This window comes from Chelon labrosus, assembly GCF_963514085.1.
Source record: "Chelon labrosus genome assembly, chromosome: 19".
Lineage (NCBI taxonomy): Eukaryota > Metazoa > Chordata > Actinopteri > Mugiliformes > Mugilidae > Chelon > Chelon labrosus.
This window is the reverse complement of record NC_140352.1, coordinates 956365-977251: the sequence shown is the minus strand read 5'-3', so window position 1 is coordinate 977251 and position 20887 is coordinate 956365. Positions and strand designations below refer to the sequence as shown.

At 43.0% G+C, this 20887-nt stretch overlaps 2 protein-coding genes across 3 annotated transcripts in view; one reads left to right on the top strand and one right to left on the bottom strand.

Annotated features, from left to right (window-relative positions):
- The window catches only part of LOC311504239 (microfibril-associated glycoprotein 4-like), a gene marked incomplete at its 5' end in the record, with an annotated part of 417732 nt that overhangs the window by 332934 nt on the left and 63911 nt on the right, over positions 1-20887 (top strand). The window lies entirely within an intron of this gene.
- On the bottom strand, positions 6086-19475 carry hlfb (HLF transcription factor, PAR bZIP family member b). Of its 2 annotated transcripts, none has more exons than XM_084567784.1 (4): positions 19190-19475; positions 16110-16466; positions 10797-11011; positions 6086-8587 (listed from the first exon to the last, which is right to left on the bottom strand). In XM_084567784.1, exons 1-4 carry the CDS (start codon positions 19305-19307, stop codon positions 8369-8371), a joined length of 909 nt encoding a protein of 302 aa, XP_084423910.1. In that variant the 5' UTR covers positions 19308-19475; the 3' UTR covers positions 6086-8368. The 2 variants fall into 2 exon arrangements, with proteins under 2 accessions (XP_084423910.1, XP_084423911.1); XM_084567785.1 differs by having other exon boundaries at positions 6086-8584.

The following is a 20887-nucleotide window of genomic DNA, read 5'->3' as shown; positions in this document are numbered from 1 at the left end:
TGGAGTTTAGTTGATTAATCAATAGCGGATTTATCGGCCGTCTAAATTTCTTCTGTCATACGATAATGAAGGTTTATTGGGTCAAATGCATCTAAATCTGTACCTGAACAAACCCAAACATCAGAGAACCAGTGGAGACAAACTAATAACGAGAGTGTCTGTCCAAAAAGACATTTCACTGGTTTATTTGGCTCTCATCATCTAACACGAGTGAGATTTTCACTTTTTTTGTAATGCACATATTTTAGCTTTAGCTCTACACAGAAGATTTGGTTGTCAAAACGCGTCATTTTTTTGTATATCGTTATAATTATGAGACATCTGCTGCTTTAAACCTGAAATATAATTGACAAAGTAAACGCTGACTCCAACCTGAAGTTGTCAAAGTGCTGCTTGCGCTGAAGAAAACGTTTCAGACTGGAACCAATTATAGAAAATGTCTGAGTCCATCTAGCGGAATGAGTTAAAGTTTGAAACCTGCTGCAGCTACTGGAGGAAAATTCAAAGGACCCACAAAGTAGATTATTAATTCATCTTCTGGGGATTAAGAATCGTGTAAAACTCCACTATACCTGGATCTAATGATCTCAACCAAAGTAGTTTATCAATCTACCAAACAAACATCAATGAGTCAAAACATTATGACCACACAGAGCTGAGACCTCAGCACTTTGAGTCTTGGAGTTGACACGATGGATGTTTGTTGGGGGAGAACTCAAGAACTGGTGGACTGGGGGATGTTCTGGAGCGACTTTGATCCACAACAACTCCAACTCTTGGTGCCAAACACCACAGGGACCCTCAGAGGTCTGGTAGAGTCCTTTGAAGATCTGGACATCATGTTCATCACTTTTTTAGCAGTATTTAAATAAATAAAACCCTGACACATGGAGGAGGATATCAGCAGAATCAAGCTGCCTCCCCAACCCCCAATCTGAGCTCTCTGAGGTCCTGGACTCTGACTCCCGCCGCATGAAGCTCTGAACCAGCCTGTAAATCCCTCACCCCCCCCCCCCCCCCATCCCCCACCCCCATCACAGAGATGAACTGAGCTGACAACTTAAACCCTCACTGGACAGCGAAATAATGAATGGACGCATGTCTGTTCGTCAATCATCCCGCTGACGTATGCAGGGCAGCAGGACTAAACCCTTTGGTGGCCTGCGTGGATGGGTGAAGGTTTACTGCAGATGTTGGTGTTTGTTTGGAGGGAAATCCCAAAAGAAACATCCGCTATACATCGTCTTCTACTGAAGGAGACTTTAAACAACTGGATATATGACGACGAACATCTGGATCAGGATGACACATGAACAACTTTTGTTTTGTTTGTTTGCACCAAACTCAAGAACAAAGTGTTCAGACTTCATTCGTTGCAGCTTCATCCTCTGATGATCCAGTGCTGAGTATTAAAGTAGCCGGAGGTTTGGATTTCATTGTAGGACTTGTTGACAAATGATACAGAGAAAAAATACAACCTCTGCATCAACTGGATAGTCCTCCAACCAATCAGAGACAATGATACCATGTGAAGCCCCGCCCACATGATCTGATTGGTCCGGCAGATCTTTGCTGGGTCAGTTCCCAACAGAGAGACTCTGATTAATTTTTTTCCAGGAAGTTCGCTCCGACTTCCATATTCACATCAAGATGCAAAATCTTTTATAACCATAAACATTCATGACAATATAAACTCTCTTTACTATATCTTACTATATCAATAACTTGTGTTTACGCATGTTTATTCTCTCATGGTCTCTATACACCTGTATGATTTCTATTGTATTTTATTTTATTTCCTGTGTGTTACTGCCATTAAACCGTCTGCTGCTGCAAATCTCCCCTATAAATGAGAACGATTAACTGACCACGAGGCTCATATAGTTTTACGTTAACCTGAAACATGACATGGATAATACCAGCTGATCATTTTTACAGAGTTCTTCTTTGGTCTTTGACTGGATATGTAATCACTGTAATGTTTTTTTCTCCAGGTTCTCCACTTCACCTGCAGACCTCAGGATCCCCTTGACTCCCCGACACTGGCCCTCCATCCACCTGCAGCTCCTCAACGAGTCTGAACATCTGTCTGAAGACAGATGAGGAGCTCGACTTTGACTCGGACACAGTGGAGGAACCTCATTCCATGTCTGAAGTTCAGATGATAAATGAAAGGGAGGCGGTGCCACCTGGTGGCCACTCTCTGTAGAACATCCATCCATTTTCGTCCACTTATCCGACGTTTGTTTGCAGTGGCGACAAGTTAATCAGGGAACGCCAGACATCGTTCTACCTAGCAACACATTCCAGCTCTTCCCAGAGGAACCCTTGGTGTTCCCAGACCAGTCCAGATATATAATACCTCCATGAATTATGGTTCCATCTCCTCCCAGCTGATCTAACCCAATGAACCAATGAGGCACCCGACCTCAACTGAACCTTTTCAACAACACAAAGAAGCAGCGGCACATCTGTTGGGAGATGAAGCGAACACATAAACAGTCTGTGGAGGTTCTCAGTCATCCAGGCCATGGTACATCCAAAGAGTGTTTTAAAAAAGGGCAACTGGACTTGTAGAGTTTTTGAGAAGACGTTTCACCACTCATCTGAGTAGCTTCTTCAGTTCTGAACTGAACGCTTTTTGGAAACACAGACAGCAGAAAAAACGGACGATATGTCTCCACTTCCTCCCATTGGTCAAACTGAGGCTAGACTGCCGGGACTATCTTTCCAGAGTCTTTGGTTAACTCTGTACTCTGCTCTACCTCCACCAGTTACTAAGAAATGTTGGATTACACATTTATATCAAGCTCCATTAAGGATTCAGACTTTGTAAACGCTAACTTCCAACTGATGACTTCTTGAGTGTTGTTTTAGCTAGCTAGCTAATGACATTAATTCACTGACAATCTCACTAAACAATCAACAATCCTTGAGGTCGGTTAGTTTACAGCACAACGACTGATTAAGTAGCTTTCACTGAGACAGACGGTTATTTAGACGTTCCTACTGGACTGCTTCACTGAGCAGTCGTCAATGGTAACTGTCAATCATCATGATGTCACATCCTATTTTTTTAGCGTCAAATAACTAAAACTTGAATATACATCAGCGTTATATTAACTATCTAAAATGACAGAAATCATCTTTGAATAAATATGTATTTGGCGTATATTTTAGTTTTTTAGTTTGGCCCAAGTCCCGCCCACTAACATGGAGGGGTGGGGCTTATATTAAATAAATATACTCATCTGAAAGGATTTAAAGTTTTTTTTACCGCCGCCTTCTGGTAAATTATCTTCAAACAGTAAAATGACACCCTGGTTCAAGTGAATCGACACAGAAAACCTTCAGCCAGGTGATGTTGATTAGGACGAGCCTGATGGGACATTCAAGGTGAACACAAACTAAATTAAAGCTCATTGTTACTGTGCACAGAAGGACTGAAAGCACATTGCCACTGCTGTAGTTTAAAGTTTGTTTTATCAGATGGGGGCCCCTCAGGGACGTCTCCTATGCACATTAAACCTGTGGAAGGGTTGAGGGTTTGAATCCTATCTTGAAACGTCTCTTTGCTCGTAGATAAATCACCTCAGCAACAAAATAAAAATGGCAAACTGGCCTAATCCCTCTTCCATCCTGAAACTATAAAATCCTCCCCAACCAAAAAGACTCGCGCCTCCCCTCCCCTCCCGTCCCGCCACCCCATCCCCTCTGCTCGGCTCATTGGTTCAGGCAGCGTCTGACAGCTGATCCGACCCTGGGTCTTTAGAGGACTCGTGCGGGACAAATCCTCTTACACAAAAAAAATAAAAACAGCCAAGGAACCAACCAATAGCTGCGTCCCATCCATAATATGAATTGCACAATTATCCACCCGTCCATATTTCATGTTTGTGGATTATATGTTGACCGCTGCAGAGTATTAGGAGCATGTATTATGTGTTTGTTCCCCCTGTGCTGTTTTTTTTGTCCGTGGGGACGTTACATAAGCTTCAGGTTGTCAACGGGACCAGATCTGGACGCGTCCAAGACCAGCGGCTCATCTGAGCAAACATTCAGTTTAATTTATCCATATAACACCAAGATAGTCTCAAGACTTAAGATCCCAGAGCCCGAAACGGTTTCATTCATTCATTCTTTGATGCAAGTTTCCTGAGACATGTTCCACGGTCAGATGAAGGTTTGATTTTATTTTATGATCCCAATCAACAGTTTCTTCATAAATCTGTATTTGTGTAAAGACATTAAACATGGAAGAATAAAAAGAGGAGAAACTGAACTGATGTGTTTTATACAAAGTGAACTGTTCTGTTAAATAAAGCACATTAAAGACTGAGCTTTAAATCCTGCTTCACTTTCTTTTCTCCTCTGAGAGGAAACTTATTTTCATTTTGAATTGATGAATGTTAAATCACTGAAGACTTTAGTTTAAAGTTAGTCGTGTCATATAAAGATCAGAGGGGAAGTTAGTTGCTAATGATAGCTGCTAACAGCTGTTTTAAGCTTCATCAAGCTGATGTTAAGTTAGCAGCTTCTTCTTCTTCCTGACCAGGGCTGCATCCCGACTCTTTCTCTACTTCCTGTTCAGTCATTCTGATGAACATGGAGGTCATCTGAAGCTCACTACATCGTTTACAGATTCAAACACTTCCTGGTTCTCCAGGACGTCCTGCTGCGGGAGCATTCAGTCGTCCACCTTTAAACCTCTAAACACCGGCCGGCTGATGGCGTGTGACGGTCTGAACCCGTGGGATTAGCAAAAAAAGAAAAAAACCAACCCTCTGATCTGCTGCCGTCCACTTTGACAAAATGGTGTTACATAATGAAGACTGAGGTTCAAACACGAGACAATGTGAATCAGAGGAGCTCTGGGTTTAACCTCTGCTCCGACAGTCAGCTGTTTGAGTCGTTATCCTCATAATTCATTTCACGTTTTTAGGCACAGCAGGGAAGCCTGGACCTGAAACTAAAACAAAGCTGTTACTATCTGTTATAGAGGTGATTCTACTACGGGGGGTCATGATCATGACATGGGACAGAGTGCAGAGTTGAGTCAGGTGGGGGCCCCTTAGAGACGTCTCTCTGACTGTGTCCAGAGTTGGATGGTTGGATGCATCTTAAATACAAATAGACTAAACACACTTGTTTAACTACAGATGGATGGAGCAGCTTCAAGACATTTAATGTTTATCAGCGTATGATTGTTAACTGATCAGGAGTTTGACCTCCTTCTTCTCTCAGGCTGCAGGACGCTCCAAACACAAAGTTGTGTTAATAATAACGATGCTTTGTAAAGAAAGGACCAAACCTTATCTGAAGCTGAAAAGATAGAAACACCTCTACCTTGTAGATGTAGTGAGTGTCGTTGTGTTTCAGATCTCCTCCTGCAGCTGCTGCTCTGAAGAAGCTGAGACTCAGTTTATATGAAGTAAGAATAAAACCGAGTGAGTTCAACGAATGTAGAGTGACGAGCAACAAGTGTGTTTCCATGATCACGGGACAGGTGTGCAGAATGCAACAACGAGGACATCTGGTGGAGAGATGAGGAAAGACAACTGGAGGACGTCACTGCTGAGCTTCAACATTAGAGATGAGGTGCTGCCCCCTGGTGGTCATCACACTGACTAACATGACTCTGCTTTATATTTTAATATGAACTAACAGACACTTCATGATAAAAGACAGATTTAAGACTCTAACAGAGCATGAGGAGAAATCTGTTTTCATGGACTCATAGGTCTGTCATGTGGCCGGTTAGCTCAGCTGGTTAGAGCGTGGTGCTAATAACGCCAAGGTCACGGGTTCAACCCCCGTACGGGCCAACTGCCTTTTAAGGAACCACTCCAGACAACCTGGACCAATGCATTACTACATGCACATGAAGCCCCGCCCACACCGTCTGATTGCAGGAGCAGAATCAGTTCCCAACAGAGAGACTCCAGATAAACTTTACTCTAGATCCAACATGGCCGCTGTGGAGCCCGGTTAACTTTGCATATTAACCCAACATAGGTTCATAAAGACGCTGCAGGTGAATATGTTTCTATTCACTGATCAGTTGAGACAAGAGACAGACTCAAACTAGACTTAAACTTTTATTTATTATTTTGATCATGAGGAACATAATTAAAGACGGATACAGAATCAAACAGAGAGAAACATAAATCACAGCAAACAAACCAAAAAAAAAAGGAACAATGAAATAATAAGTGCCTCATGTTTGGTGAATACATTCGTCTGGGCCAAATATGAAATTATACATACGTTACTGAAAGTGGACGAGCACCTGGTGCAAACAGCTGACGTTGCACCTGCACAGGTGTGACGGAGGGTTTGAGGTATTTCATCTACACCAGGAGCAGACGTGAAAGGACCCTGGAGGCTTTACCATAATGCCCATGCATCGGCCTCAATGGTCGAGCACGTTGTTTTATAACACGTCTCTGAATATAATTATTTTCATATGTGTCATACACGGTCTCAAAAATACACAGGAAATATCTATGTAGGAAAACAGACTGTACAAAAACAAGAATAACTCTGTATAAACATTAAAACCTTTAATATATCAATATATCCTTTATATACGGTTTTCTTTTGGTCTGTAGTAAAGAGTAGTACTAAAGTGATTCCACAGTATAAGACAACAACCAACGCAACGTTTCAAATATACATTCATGTCCCTCTCGGCCACCAGGGGGCGCACTCACCGCTGCTCTACTGAAAACAAAAATAAAACCTTCTATTGCACTGAAAGAATCTTTAAAACAAAACTGTAAAATAAAACTCTACGATTTTAATTAAAATGTTTGTATATTTTTGAATAAACAGCCTGTAATGACTCCTCTAGAGCTCGCTGTAGCTAGCTCATCTTTGTAGCTTTGTAGCTCGTGTTGGGCGTCAGTTTGTAGCTTCAAATCTAAAAATCTAAATTACCTGCAGCCACTGTTGTCCTCAACACATCACAAAAACATGACACACTCCCTGTCCAGTTCATTAGGTACACTACTGAAATCATCTTAATCTAAATAATGTTGCGTTGACGTAGACACTATGTCAGAAAGGTGGTGATTCATCTGGATGATCATTGTGGTGCTGTTAAAGTGGATTAAATTAAACACTAACATGTCAAAATAATAGGAACACCTGTCAATAATACTAGAAACCACAATCTCCATTATTAGAAACTAAAGTACCCAATGAAGTGGCCAGTGACTGTACCATCATCATCTGACTTCTTATCTTATTTGCCCCGAGTTACTAAAAGTTACACAAAATGCCTCTTATTCACACGTGAAGATAACGTGCATACACAAGTCTTGGTCATATTTAAAGTTGAAAATGATTCCTGATTATTTATTTATTTTAAGATATTGAACTTTTCCTAAACTAAAGAAATATCTTTAACTCAACATCCTGTTCACCACTGAGCCTGAGGCAGATTTAATAAGCTGCTGTTCGGGTCTCGACCACCAGGGGGCGACAGAACCCAACTAAGAGCTCTTTGGGTTCCTCCCTGAATGATCTGAACTCTCAGATCTGGGCTTTGTCATAAAAAAACATTTTGCCATAAAACTGCAATAAAAACATTTATTTATTTTTTTTGGCATTTCAGGGCAAAATTTGTGAAATATTGAGCTTTCATAATCAAATACTTCTGAGGGCCCCCAGAAAAACAAGGGCCCCAAACGGCTCCAACAGAAAACGAAAGAAACAAAACTAAAGAGCAGATGCTGAGTGAGCGGCAGGAACGTACACATTAACAGGTGCATTGTGGGAACACACCTGCAACAGGTTGGGGTGGTGTAGGTGCCACTGACAAACAAAGGTCAAAGGTCAGAGGTCAGGTTCGTCTGTTGAAAAGCTGAAGAGGAGGCGCCGAGGAGACGTCCTATCAGATGAGAGCTCAGGACAAACGTGCTCGACTCACAAAAAAAAAAAATAAATAAATAAAAAGACTGCCGTTACCATGGCAACGTATGTCAAATGGTTGCTGGGAAACATTTCACAACCAAAAACAAATGTTTCCCGATCCTAAAGTGGATCAATCTGGAGCTAAAAACAGTTCCTACTGCTTTTGTCTTTATTAATAAAAGTAAATATGTATGTTTGAAATATAACTGTCGTCAGAGGAGATATTAACACGTTTGTTTTTTGTTTGTCGACAATAAAATCATTTTCAGATTTTATAGTCTTCATCAGTCTGAACCTTCTCCTGCTGTGAGTCGAGCTGTTAAAACCGGGAAGTGAGAACTGAGCTGGTGGATCAGGATCATTCTTCATGTGTCTGTGTGTTCATATTTATACGTCTATATATGTCTGTATATATATATATATTTATATATATATATAAATGTGTGTGTCCTCACAGCGGCCCGTGCTGTGCCTCGTACTTGGCCAGAACGTTCTTGGTTCGTCCCAGCTCTTTCCTCAGGTCGGCCACTTCCTGCCTCAGAACTGAGTTCTCCTTCTCCAAGAAGCCGGCTCGGATGGCGATCTGGTTCTCCTTGAGCCGCCTGGCGTCCCGTGAACGCTTGGCCGCCACGTTGTTCTTCCTGCGACGGGCCCAGTATTTGTCATCCTGCTCAAAGGATGAGAGGGAGGAGAGAGGAGACACAGAGAAGGGATTAATTAATTATTTAATCAATGCTGGTTTCACCGAAACAGTTTAGAGACAAAAGAGACAAAGCTTCTTCTAAATGAAGAGTTTATGGTTCATTCTGTGATTTTTTTTAACAGAAGATTTAAGTTCCACAGATCAGCCCTGTTGAGTAGGTGGTCTTTAATGTGACCCAGGACTCATTGTGTGTTCACACTACCAAAGGAAGGAGGTCACATGTGTCCCAGACCACCTCCACATGTGGACTGACACCAGATCAGTGTTCACACCTGGACCTGTTTAACCTGGACTCTAGAGACCAGGTCAGTGTTCACACCTGGACCTGTTTAACCTGGACACTAGAGACCAGATCAGTGTTCACACCTGGACCTGTTTAACCTGGACACTAGAGACCAGATTAGTGTTCACACCTGGACCTGTTTAACCTGGACACTAGAGACCAGATCAGTGTTCACACCTGGACCTGTTTAACCTGGACTCTAGAGACCAGATCAGTGTTTTAGGGATTATATCCTTAGGCCCTGTCCACACGTAAACGCAAATACGCCAAAACGGAGGTTTTTTTAATCGTTTTGGCCGAGCGTCCAGACGTATCCTGTAAACGCATAGCCCTAAAACGCACTTTTCTGAAAACGGGTCCCAGGGTGGATAAATTTGAAAACGCAGCTCTAGCGTTTCCTTGTGGACACAGAAAAACGACGTCATCGTATGCGTCCCCCCCCCCCCCCGAGCAGCCTTACACCTCCCGTGAGCGAGACGTCTCATAACAACATCAACAACAATGGCGGACTACATGCTAGTTTTCCTGCTGGAGAAGATATTGAGCCTATTAGGGTTACTAGGGCAACATATCATGCTCCTGTACCCACCACGCTGAGCAAAAAAAGGCGATTTGTAAACAGCGCTCAAGCTTTGTGCGCATGCTCCGCCTCTTCCTCTTGTTACAACCCTGGCTCTCAGGTTGAAACAAAGGAGAGAGGCCACACAGAGCTCTGAGGATGTTTCAGCATTTATTTAATTGAACAGCCCCAAAAAAGATCATCTACCTGTGTGTGTGTTGTTCAAATGGAGTGGGTGTGTGGGTGCGAGTGTGTGTCCATGTGTATGTGTATGTAGATATATAAGTGACCAACACCAAACTACAGCAGGCTGTAGGCCATAGCAGCAGCCAGCTGCTCAGCCACCAGAGAGAGAGAGCAGACTGACTGAGACGGCCTTATATCAGTGAAGCCACACCCTAAGGTGTGGTCTGCTTAGGACGGCCCACTGCTTCCTGTTCTCCTGAAAGGCACTGAAAGGAGAAGCAGACCGAACAGGGCCGTCACACTCTCCATTTTTGATGAATTTCTGAAACCGAAACAGCGCCACCTATAGGCCTGGAATAGGAAGTAGCGTTTTCGGTCGAGCAGAAACGGACCCGTGTAGACGCGGATATTTCTTGAAACGATGACGTCGAAAACGGAGAGAAAAAAGATCGTTTTCGTACGTGTGGACAGGGCCTAAGATTTAGAAAAATAAACATGACGAAAGCTGAAAGACTGATCTAATTAAATATGCAGCTCTTCTTTCTATGTGGAACAGTAACAACGTCCGTGAAGCAGCTTCCTGACGTTCGTGTCTGCAGCAGCAAACAGATCCAGTTTTTATTTAAACAAACTAAAAGCTAAATCCTCTCAGTCTGACCTCACAGCCAGGCGTCATTCACTCTCATATAAGCCTCTTAACCCAGAGATCCTGGAGCCAGCCAATAGGAGAGTGTCCTGATGGACAGGTGAACAGAGTCCACCACTCCGCTCGCTCCTTATATCCCAGCATGCCGTGCTGCTTTAAGCCAGGTCGACTCTAATCATCACTAATGGATGAGTCTGCCTGAACGCCAGTCACCATCACAACATTTTTCTTTGCCTCAACAAACTCACAAAGTCAGTTGTTTTTGGATTTGATCAAATATTGAAACAAATGAAATTCTGACATGATGACTGAGAAATTCAAAGTTTGGTTGTGTTTTCTCTGTTAGCCGAGGCTAGCTGGTTAGCTCCAGCTATGTGATGTTTGGTATCAATGGAAAGAGTACCTTCAGCATTGGGTTTGTCTGGTGGAAGTGGTTAAAAGGTTATAAAAACCTTTAGAGAGCTTGTGGTTGCCCTGCAGGTCAGAACCAGCTCCAAATTACCTTCAGGTCTTCAGGGATGAACACCTTCCGAGCCTTCTTGATCATCGGCTGCGGCTTCAGTTCCTCGGCAGAGAACTTGCGCTTGCGTGGGTCGAACATCTCCTGTCCCGGCACGCTGGACAGAGCCAGGTCAGCCGGGTCGGGCTCGTAGCCGACAGGGACCTGGATGGAATCTGGATCGATGGGGCTGGGAGTGTTTCTGGAGTTTGGGAGACCTAGAAGAAGACGGAGAGGAAGGTTTCAGCGGAGGCACGAGATGAAATGAACATGAAATGATTCTCCTGTGACTCCACAGTGTGTCTGATATAAACCTAGTGTATTTATTTCCATGTTAAAATCTCAGAGCTGCAGTATTTGGATGCAGGCATCCAGTACATGCAGTGTTGAGTTGCAGCCACCAGGTTGTGGCAAACTGCCAGAGTGAAGTCTGTTTTCAGCTCTGCAGGCAAATAAGAACTATTACAGCTTTTTAAAAATGTGACTCTGCAACAAACCGAACGGTTTCTGGTTGAATAGTCTGAAGCTTTGTCTCAGTCATTAAGTCCTGAGCAGCTGATCTGCTCTGAGCTGAGTGGGCGACCGGCGGAGACGGGAAACGTGGGCACAGGCACCTTGTGAAAATGTAAAATCTGATAATGTATGACCACCGTCATCGCTCTCTGATGAGGAGCTGCAGATCAGATTGGATTCAGCTTCATGTTTTCTCTCTTTGCTCATTTTAACCAACCAACCAACAAATGCTGTCTGAGCTTCATTCTGAGCCACTGCGGCAAATGCATTTAATAATAACAACAATCCTGAATTCACTCTGGTCTTTGGGTTTTACACCTCTGATTTCAGTTCATTTGTTTTTTCTTGTCTTTGTCTCTTGAGCCGTTATGTAACTCTAACTGTGGGTGTTTTCGTTAACCCACAGTCATAAATGAAAAAGAACGACACCTGCTGTCAGACCTGGTTACCATTTTAAACTTCACACCAGTATTTTTAGATGTCGCACCGGAAATTATCCTGAAAACTAGATACTGGTTAAGTGTGACAGGATCAGAGGCCAGACTGTGTCAGAAAAGAGGAAATAGATATAACTTTTTAAAGCGTCTTCTGGCTGAAGACGTTGGTGTCGTTACTGGATTACTATTTTAGGTAATCATTCACAGACAGGACTCGCTATCAGTGACCTAAGCTCATAAATTTACTAAAACACTTGACATTTTAAATCACCACGTCTGTTGCCTCAGAGTAGAGAGATACAAGAAAAGAACAAGATCCAGAGATGAACCTGCGCTCAGATGTGTTCATTCCTGTTTTCTTCCTTCCTTTATCTTTTCTTTTTCCCGGATGAAAAGGAATCTTTATTTCAACGATCAAGTCTTAAATCTTGTCATTGATCGCTGATACATCAAATCCATCACCTCTGGTTCAGTGATCAGTAAACAGACAGACCACTGATTGTGTCATAATCCTTAGAATAAATTATTGGAGGAAGTAGATCTCAATATTTTCTGATTTCCTGATCTGATCCTAATTGTCCTAGAGTTGGTCTCCTGTAGCTTCCTAAAGTCTGTCCTTGTCTTCCTTGTCTTCTCCTAGAGTTGGTCTCCTGTAGCTTCCTAAAGTCTGTCCTTGTCTTCCTTGTCTTCTCCTAGAGTTGGTCTCCTGTAGCTTCCTAAAGTCTGTCCTTGTCTTCCTTGTCTTCTCCTAGAGTGGACTGGATTCAGTCCAATAAATCTTTCTGTCAAAGTTAATGTAGAGTGGAGAGGGTAGCTGGTACCTTGGCTCCAGAAAACCTGTGTTCATAACTATATATGTAAACTTTCCCTGATAACATCACAAATTCGCCTTTATGCTGATGATGCTTTTACTTATTGCTGCAATCATCGGTCACTAAAGGTCACTTTAGTCACTACCACCACATCAATAATCCAGATTTAAAACACACTTGACCTCCCATCAAGTCACAGGATAAACCAGAGCACAAACTAAACAAACATCTGCAACAGAAAGTTGAACATTTCCCAGACTTCTTAAATCCTCTTAAAACCGTTTTTATCCCTTCAACCATCTAAAAACTATTTCCTCTCTCATCAGATTCTGGACGGTCAAGAGATGATTAAAGAAACTTCAGTGAGTAAACTGTAAAATAAAAGGCAGGAGGAATCGTTTCAGGCTCTGCAGTGACTCCACCTAATGAGCAGGATGAGGATGTTTGTGCGTTTCTAGTCCGTCCACCTCCTCTCTCGGTCTGTCAGTTTGTTTTTCATTATCGGCTGAACCCTGAGTAACCTCGGTTGTTCCTGCCTCCTTATCTGGCGGACAGTCATGGGACCAAGTGGGAATACAAATATGCCAGATTATGCCACAGATTACTTTGCTATATTTAGACGACGGAGCAGCAGATTACTGCTACAGTTTGGTTCTACTGTGACCTGTGACGGCAGAAACATTGAAGTCCTGGAGAAGTTAGAGTCAGTGGAAAATTACAAACTCTACTAATCAGAGCTCAGTTTGATGTTTTTAATCAGTTTTAGGACCTGGTCAGACTTTTCATCTCACCTGTCCATCTCTAAGTCCCTGTGTCTCCACCTGGTCTTAATATAAATGTGTCTCCACATGCGTCCCCAGCCAGCACTTGAGATCTGATCTCAGTTTGTGTGTCTGTAAATCAGCAGCGCCATCATGTGGTCAGTAGAATATTGTAGCAGCTGCTGTCTCTAATGGATCTCTACCTACCGCTGGATCAGAACCATCAACAGCTGCTGGTTGACTTGGAGACATGATCCAGATTTTGGAACAAGATGGAAAGACTCTTACACGTAGTTGCATATGATTCATCTTGTGGTTAATTATTGATGTGATCGTGTTTCCTCAATAACACCTTTATGTCCTTTCTTATCAGATATGTTTGTTCCTCACCAGTGACCTGATTCCTCTGAGGACAGAAGCTTCCAGGGTTCAGTTCTAATCTGAGTCTTTGTCTCTAAAATAAATCAGATCTTAACATGTGAGAGTCTTTCCATCTTGTTCCAACATCTGGATCATGTCTCCAAGTCAACCAGCAGCTGTTGATGGTTCTGATCCAGCGGTAGGTAGAGATCCATTAGAGACAGCAGCTGCTACAATATTCTACTGACCACATGATGGCGCTGCTGATTTACAGACACACAAACTGAGATCAGATCTCAAGTGCTGGCTGGGGACGCATGTGGAGACACATTTATATTAAGACCAGGTGGAGACACAGGGACTTAGAGATGGACAGGTGAGACCAGGTGTTAATGTGAGGTCTGAACGAAGCCTCAGAAAACAAACTGATGTGGTCCGAGAATCATTTGTCTTTGAGCCAGCAGGAGTATCTCAGAATGAGTCACACATTCAGCCGTGTGTGGGTGTGTGTGTGTGTGCGTGCGTGTGTGTGTCAGCATTATTGGTCGATGTGAACGTAAACACACTGCTGGAAACTTGTGTGTGGATGAGAGTTGCCGCCCCCTGGCCTACTTCTGCAGGGAACACTATGTTCTTAAAACACTGATCTCATGCAGGGACAGGCTGCACACACACTACACACACTACACACACCAGACACACACACTCACTCTGCCCTGCAGGTCACATGCTTCTGCACGCTGTGAGCGATCAGCTCGTTTTCTTTCTCTGATGAACACAGAGGAAGAGTTAAAGAGGAAGTTCTTGCCTTTAAGCTAATGCTTGGTAGTAAACACACATACATACACTCACACACACACACACACACACACAGTCACACCCGCCCTCACTGAGGCCAGGACATCTGTTGAGGTGTTGAATCTGACACTTCTCTAACAGGGTGGACGTGTTTTCAGGGCGAGCGCTACTACTGTCAGAGAGAGTTTCTTCTCAGCTATATGATCTGAACACACCTGAGCTCGTCTCACCTTCTCACCGTCCCTCCACCAACCACCCAGCAGGACTCTCTGCCACCATCAGCCCAAACATCTGAACTTTGTCCCTTAATCCTACAGAGTGATGTTGGATTTATGACGGGGAAAACATTTATACCTTTATACATTTATACCTGTACAGTACGTTCTGTAATTATTCCACAGGAACACTAAGTGGCATCTAGCCATCTTTGAGGGGCGGCTCACTTTGGAGTTAAAGTTAATAAATGTGGATCACTCAGTAAAATCTTTTAATGATAGATTAACGAGGGTACATTTTGGACCAATCACAGCTGTTGCATTCTGCGTTGCTGCAACACATTTCTAGAGGTCTTTAATAAACAAAAGCTGTAGCGTCAAAACTTCTTCTTTGTTTACTGGTGGTTGGCTAGCGTCAAAGCTGCCAAAAATCCCAGAAAGAGAAGAATAAGAAGAATACAAGGAAGACAAGGACAGACTTTAGGAAGCTACAGGAGATCAACTCTAGGACATTTAGAATCAGATCTGGGGTAAGACCTAGTTTCTGGGAACGTAGACGTCAGGTTACGTCATTGCCATGATGTTGAAGGGACGTCCAGCTACAAACCAAGTAACAACTGGATCATGTGCAAAAAGAAGTCCAAAAACAAAGCTGAAAACACTTCATCATAACCTGAGCAACTGTCCAGGAGAAAACATCCCTGAAGAATTACCTTCACAGTTTTAGTTTAAATAGTTTAGTTTGTTATCAAGTATAAATGGGGATCACTATAAACCCAACAACAGACCTTTGTCCCTCAGCTGAAACATCTGGTCACGTTCAACAGCTTCAAAGACCAAATGACATGAAGATTTGTGAGCCTGGTGTCCACACAGTGGTCTTTAAGCCTTTTTATTACTTTTTTTGGTTTGAAATTTGTTGTTGTTGCTAGAAACAAACAATAAGTCAACCAGTTTATTTGTTGGCTCATTTTTTTGAGGTTTTGGGAGATGGTTGAACAAAAACAACAAATTAAAGATGTCATCTTGAGCTCTGGGAAATCATGGAGAACATTTTTTAAGTAGGACTGGGTGTCGTTACTGATTTCCTGGATGGATTCAATTCAGATTTGATATATTTAGGGATATTTCAGTGTCTTTTCCATCTTCTCCCTCTGGTTTCAAATCTTTCACGTGTCTTTGCTTTAGTCCAGCTCTTCTACTTTTAAAATCAGATCTATAAAATAAAGATATATTCAGAAACATAGATAAACTACTCCTGTACACTGATGACACTCTGCTTTATCTACACCTAAACACTAACCTGTACAAGGTCTTAATGACACCAGAAGTTTGATGGTTACCAACTCTCTGAGATTTTTAAATAACGTGGTAAATCATGAACATACACAGACAAAATGAAATGTTGTGTTTCTGTTACCTGCTCTGGCCGGGCTGCTGTGCATGCAGTTTGGAGAGACGATGGTTGTGTGTATGGAGGTGGAGGCGTGGCTACTGAGGTCCATCACCGACGGTGTGGGCGTGGTCGGAACCGGCGCCATGATGGGCGGCTGGCGTGGGGGAATGTGCGGTTGGTGCTGGTCGTGGCGGTGATGGGACGGGCTGGATGGGATGCCGTTCTCAGTCAGGAACTCCTCCAGGTCCATGTACTCCAGCTGGAAGGTGTCACCGTCGTAGGGGAGGGTCTTGTCCCACAGGGTGGGGCCCAGGAAGGCCGACTGGGGGACGCTGCGCTCCTCCTCCAGGTTCTTTTCCTTCTCTTTCTCCTTGCTGAAAGCTGCACGACGGAGGGAAGGACTCAGTTAGTGAAATAAAAAACTAAACTCAACAGAGCATGTTCACACACTGAGTCAGTCTGGAGTCTGATGGAGTCCAGGGCTGTGTGAGGGTTAATGATGACTGAATGAAGATCTTTACTTTATTGTGCCCTCCATCCACCCCAAGTTCTCTCTGTGTTTTCAGACAGGACATGTTTCGAGTGCACATAAAGACACTGATTTAGTATGATGTGAACTAATGTTAAAGACATGCACAGTGTGTCTCTGAAGTTTGGTTGGTGCACATTGTGCTAACTAGCTTCAGCTAACACCTGTACATGTAGGTGCCGTGGTTCTAATGAGGAAAAGTCATAATTCACACAATTATACATGACCTGTTCAGACCTTAAATTAACATCTTGTCACACGGTGGTGATTTGGTTTTGTTTGTCTTGTCATTTCCGGTTATTTTTTATTTTGAAATTCTAACTCTCCTCTCGTTTCAGGTCACTTGCCCTTCCTCTTGTGTCACCGGTCTGATTGTCCTCCTGATCCCTGATTGTTTCCACCTGTTCCCCATTACCCTCGTGTGTATATATGGTCCGTGTTTTCCCTTGTCCTGTGCCAGTGTGTCATGTCTCATGCCCAAGTGTCCTCGTGTTTCCTGCCTTTGCTACCCAAGAAGTCGTTAAGTATCTTTGTTTTGATTTGTTTTTGCAACGTTTTTTTCCTCTACGGAGTGATTTTTTGTTTGTTACTTTTGTTTGCTTCTGGAGACTTTGAGTTTGATTTAAATAAAGTGCCTCGTATACTGGAACCTCTGCATCTGAGTCCAGCTCTTTTGTACCGTCGTGTCACATCTGATCTCATCTGATTGGAACGAGCTGTAAATCTCACACGTTAAGTTTCTTTATGTCTGGATCTCCATGAATGAATCCCACACAGCCTCCTCACATTCAATAACTCAAGTCTTTCCATCTTGTTCCAAAATCTGGATCATGTCTCCAAGTCAACAAGCAGCTATTGATGGTTCTGATCCAGCGGTAGGTAGAGATCCATTAGAGACAGCAGCTGCTACAATAGACAGGTGAGACCAGACTGATCAGATTGATGGACATATCTCCAGGTTAATCAGATGTGTCCCGGGTGTGTTCACACCTGTACTGATCGGATGGTAGCGTAAGGTCTGAACGGTTCTGGCCTTTAAAACTAAGGAACCTCTTAACGGTTATTTTTTTAACATTAAATTATTTCTATATTGTATCTTCACTACGTGTCTGTAAAACTGTCGACCAAAGCCAAACGTGGGATTTAACTTTTCCAGCTCAGACCTGTAAACATGTTGGCGTCAGCCCAGAGAAACCTGAGGAGAGGAGTGACCGCCGCCTTTAAATCTGCAGCGATAACATCACAACTCTGATGTCGCCTCAAGTTGCAGCAACGGGCTCAACCTTTGTGGTTCCTGAAGTGTCCTTGACAACAACACTGAACATCTCTGCAACAGGAATCAACTCGCTCTGAATTATTAATAAACTGTTTCTGCCTGACAATAATTTATAAAATCTAAAGAGAAAACATGAATATTTTACACATGTGATTGTTTGAACATTTTAAGTGAAATGTGACTTATTAAACTTTAAACTAGAGTAAATTACTCTGAAGAGAATTTCATCTAAATTCATTTATTTTTCTTCTAAATGCACTAAAAATCATAAATCTCATCCAGACCTCAAGACGGGGTCAGAGGTCATTTGATGGAGGAGTTTATGTTCTACACATTTTTACAGTTTTACAATCTGTTCATTAACTTTAAAGCAAAGATGATTTTCCAGGTTTTAATTCAATGAATCTGCAGATGAATCATTCGTTGCACGATTTCTTTAAAAATACTGAAAACATACACAGAGTTTGGTTGATGCTGTTTTAACTCGATCATGTGTGAAATCCTGACACGTTTAAACGCGTTCAACAATCACCAGATGTTCAGATATTAATCTAAGTCCCTGTCCAGTTCATTAGGTACACCGGTGAATGCATTCTAATCTAAATAATGTTCAGCTGATGTTGAAAGGTGGTAATATCTGAATTTATCACGTTGTGCAGCTCAGTCCTGATCACTTTCTGTAGAAATGTAAATATATAGCAAATACCAAAATCTAATTATCTGATAAAACATGAATGTACCTGCTCCATTTAACCACAATTATGTGACATTACTGATCATTTCTGTTTGTCCAGTTAATTGCTGCAGATTCATCAGCTGCTTTGATTCTGTGATCTTAAAATGAAATTATTTGAGATGTTAGGAAACTAATATGAGAGATTGTACAGTTTATTAAACATAATATATGCAGCCACTGGCCAAAACATTAGGTACAAATGCACTCAGTGTAACAGTCCTGAACTAAAGCTCAGGTTTATTTGACATTTAGAGAAGTTTAGTTTCTTCATGTTAACACCATTATACACTCCCTGGCCACTTCATTAGGTACACTGGTGAATGCATTCTAATCTAAAACCCTTCTTGACTGTTCTAATGTTCAAAAGGGTGGCCAAAATAATAGGAACATATACAAGCCACAGCCTTAGTTAGAAACTAAATGTGAACACCAGAACTTTCATGAAGACCAGATCTAGAGCAGGACTGGTTTCACTTGTGTACCTAATGATCTGGCCAGAGTATATGCCACATGCTGGAAGGAAACCTGATGTCTGATGGTTTGATGAGACTTCATGACTTCACCTTCATGATGCAGCGGCAGCTTCACCGGGTTCTCCAGCAGAGACTTCAGGACTCCGTGAGTGGCCGGAGGCAGGAAGCTCGGGTTGAGCGGGACTGGATGTCGGGACATTTTCTCCATCACCACGACTCCCTGGACCCGATGTAACCAAAACAAAGTAGAATCAAATGAAACGGAGCAAAAGTAAAAAACAGAAGAAGAAGCAGAAGAAGACGCGTTCAGAGAGAGAGGAGCCTCATCGGTCTGTCACAGCCCTTCACAATAAAAGCTGCTGCAGGACGAAGCTGAGCGCAGACTGACCGGGAGGAGGCTGCAGGAGGCGGACACACCGACCCAGCACCGACCGCTGACGTCAAACCGAGAGGTAAGCCCCGCCCCTCTGCACCGCCCCACCCCCTCCACCACCAGCACCAGCACCGCCCCTCCCCTTCATTAAAGCCTCCTTAGTGAGTCTAATAATAATAATAATAATAATAATAATAATAATAATAATAATAATAACAGTTGTAACTTCCTGTTGATACCTGGATGAGTTTCTTGGGGATCAGCTGGAGCCTCCTCTCTGGAATTCTGCTTCACACGAGTGGGACGGATTGACCTACTTTCCACCAATGAGAGGCCGTCGTCTCCCCCTCCGCCTGCCTCCTCCTCCTCCCCTCCTCACCCCCCTCCCTCCCTGCAGCCCGGTCACATTGAATCTCATGTGCTCCAGAGCGAGAGAAAAACAAATCCTGCAGGAGGGGAGGAGAAGAGAGGAAAGGGTGAGGAAGGGAAGGAGGAAACAGAAGAGGAGAGGAAAGAGAAAGGGGTGGGGAAGGAAAGGAGGGGAGGGGAGGAGGAAAGAGAGGAGAGAAGGAAGTGAGATAAAAAATGGGGAGTAAAAAAAAATAGGAAACAAGAGAAGAGGAGGGGAGGGAAGGAAAGAGGAAGTAAGGAGGTGAGAGAGGAAAGGGTGAGGAGGTAAGTAGGGAATGAAGAGAGGAGTGAAAGGAGACAAGAGAGGAGGAGGGGAGGGAGAAAAGGAAAGACAGAAACGGGAGGAGAGGAAATGAAAAGAGAGAAAGACGAAGTGAGAGAAGAAGGAGAGAAGGGAAATGAAGAAGTGAGGAGAAGAGATGATAGAGGAGGAGAGGAGGAAACATAAGAGAGGAGAAAAAGAGAGGGGGTGGGAGGAAAGGGACAAAGATGAAGAGGAGGAAGAGGAGTCCCAGTCTAACCCTGCTCCTCCTCTAATGACTGTAGGACGTGAATGAATCAAGAAGAAGAACTAGAAGACTTCTCCTCCAGGATCTGGAATAAATAAAGACCTCGGTCTCCTCCTCCTCCTCCTCCTCCTCTTCATCCTCCTCATCCTCCTCCTCCTCTCATTCAGAGCTACATTTATTGCCAAGTGTTCATGTGAAGCTCATGTGAAGCTTTCTTTACATAGTCTTGTGTAAATAAATATCTTATTTATGTATTTATTGTGTTTTCTTACCATATTATTGTATTTTATTTATTTATTAATCTGTCCTTGGCGTCTCCGTCCCAACCAAAGACAAACTGGGTTGGACTGTGTGGTGTTTCATTCAGGAGGTCACCAGGGCCCGTATTCCTAAAGATTCTAAGAATCCTCTAAGAGAACTCCTAACTTAGCCTAAACATTCCTAGCTAGGAGTCTTAGCTTAGGAGTGATTCCAGAAAATTCTTAGAGAACTCTT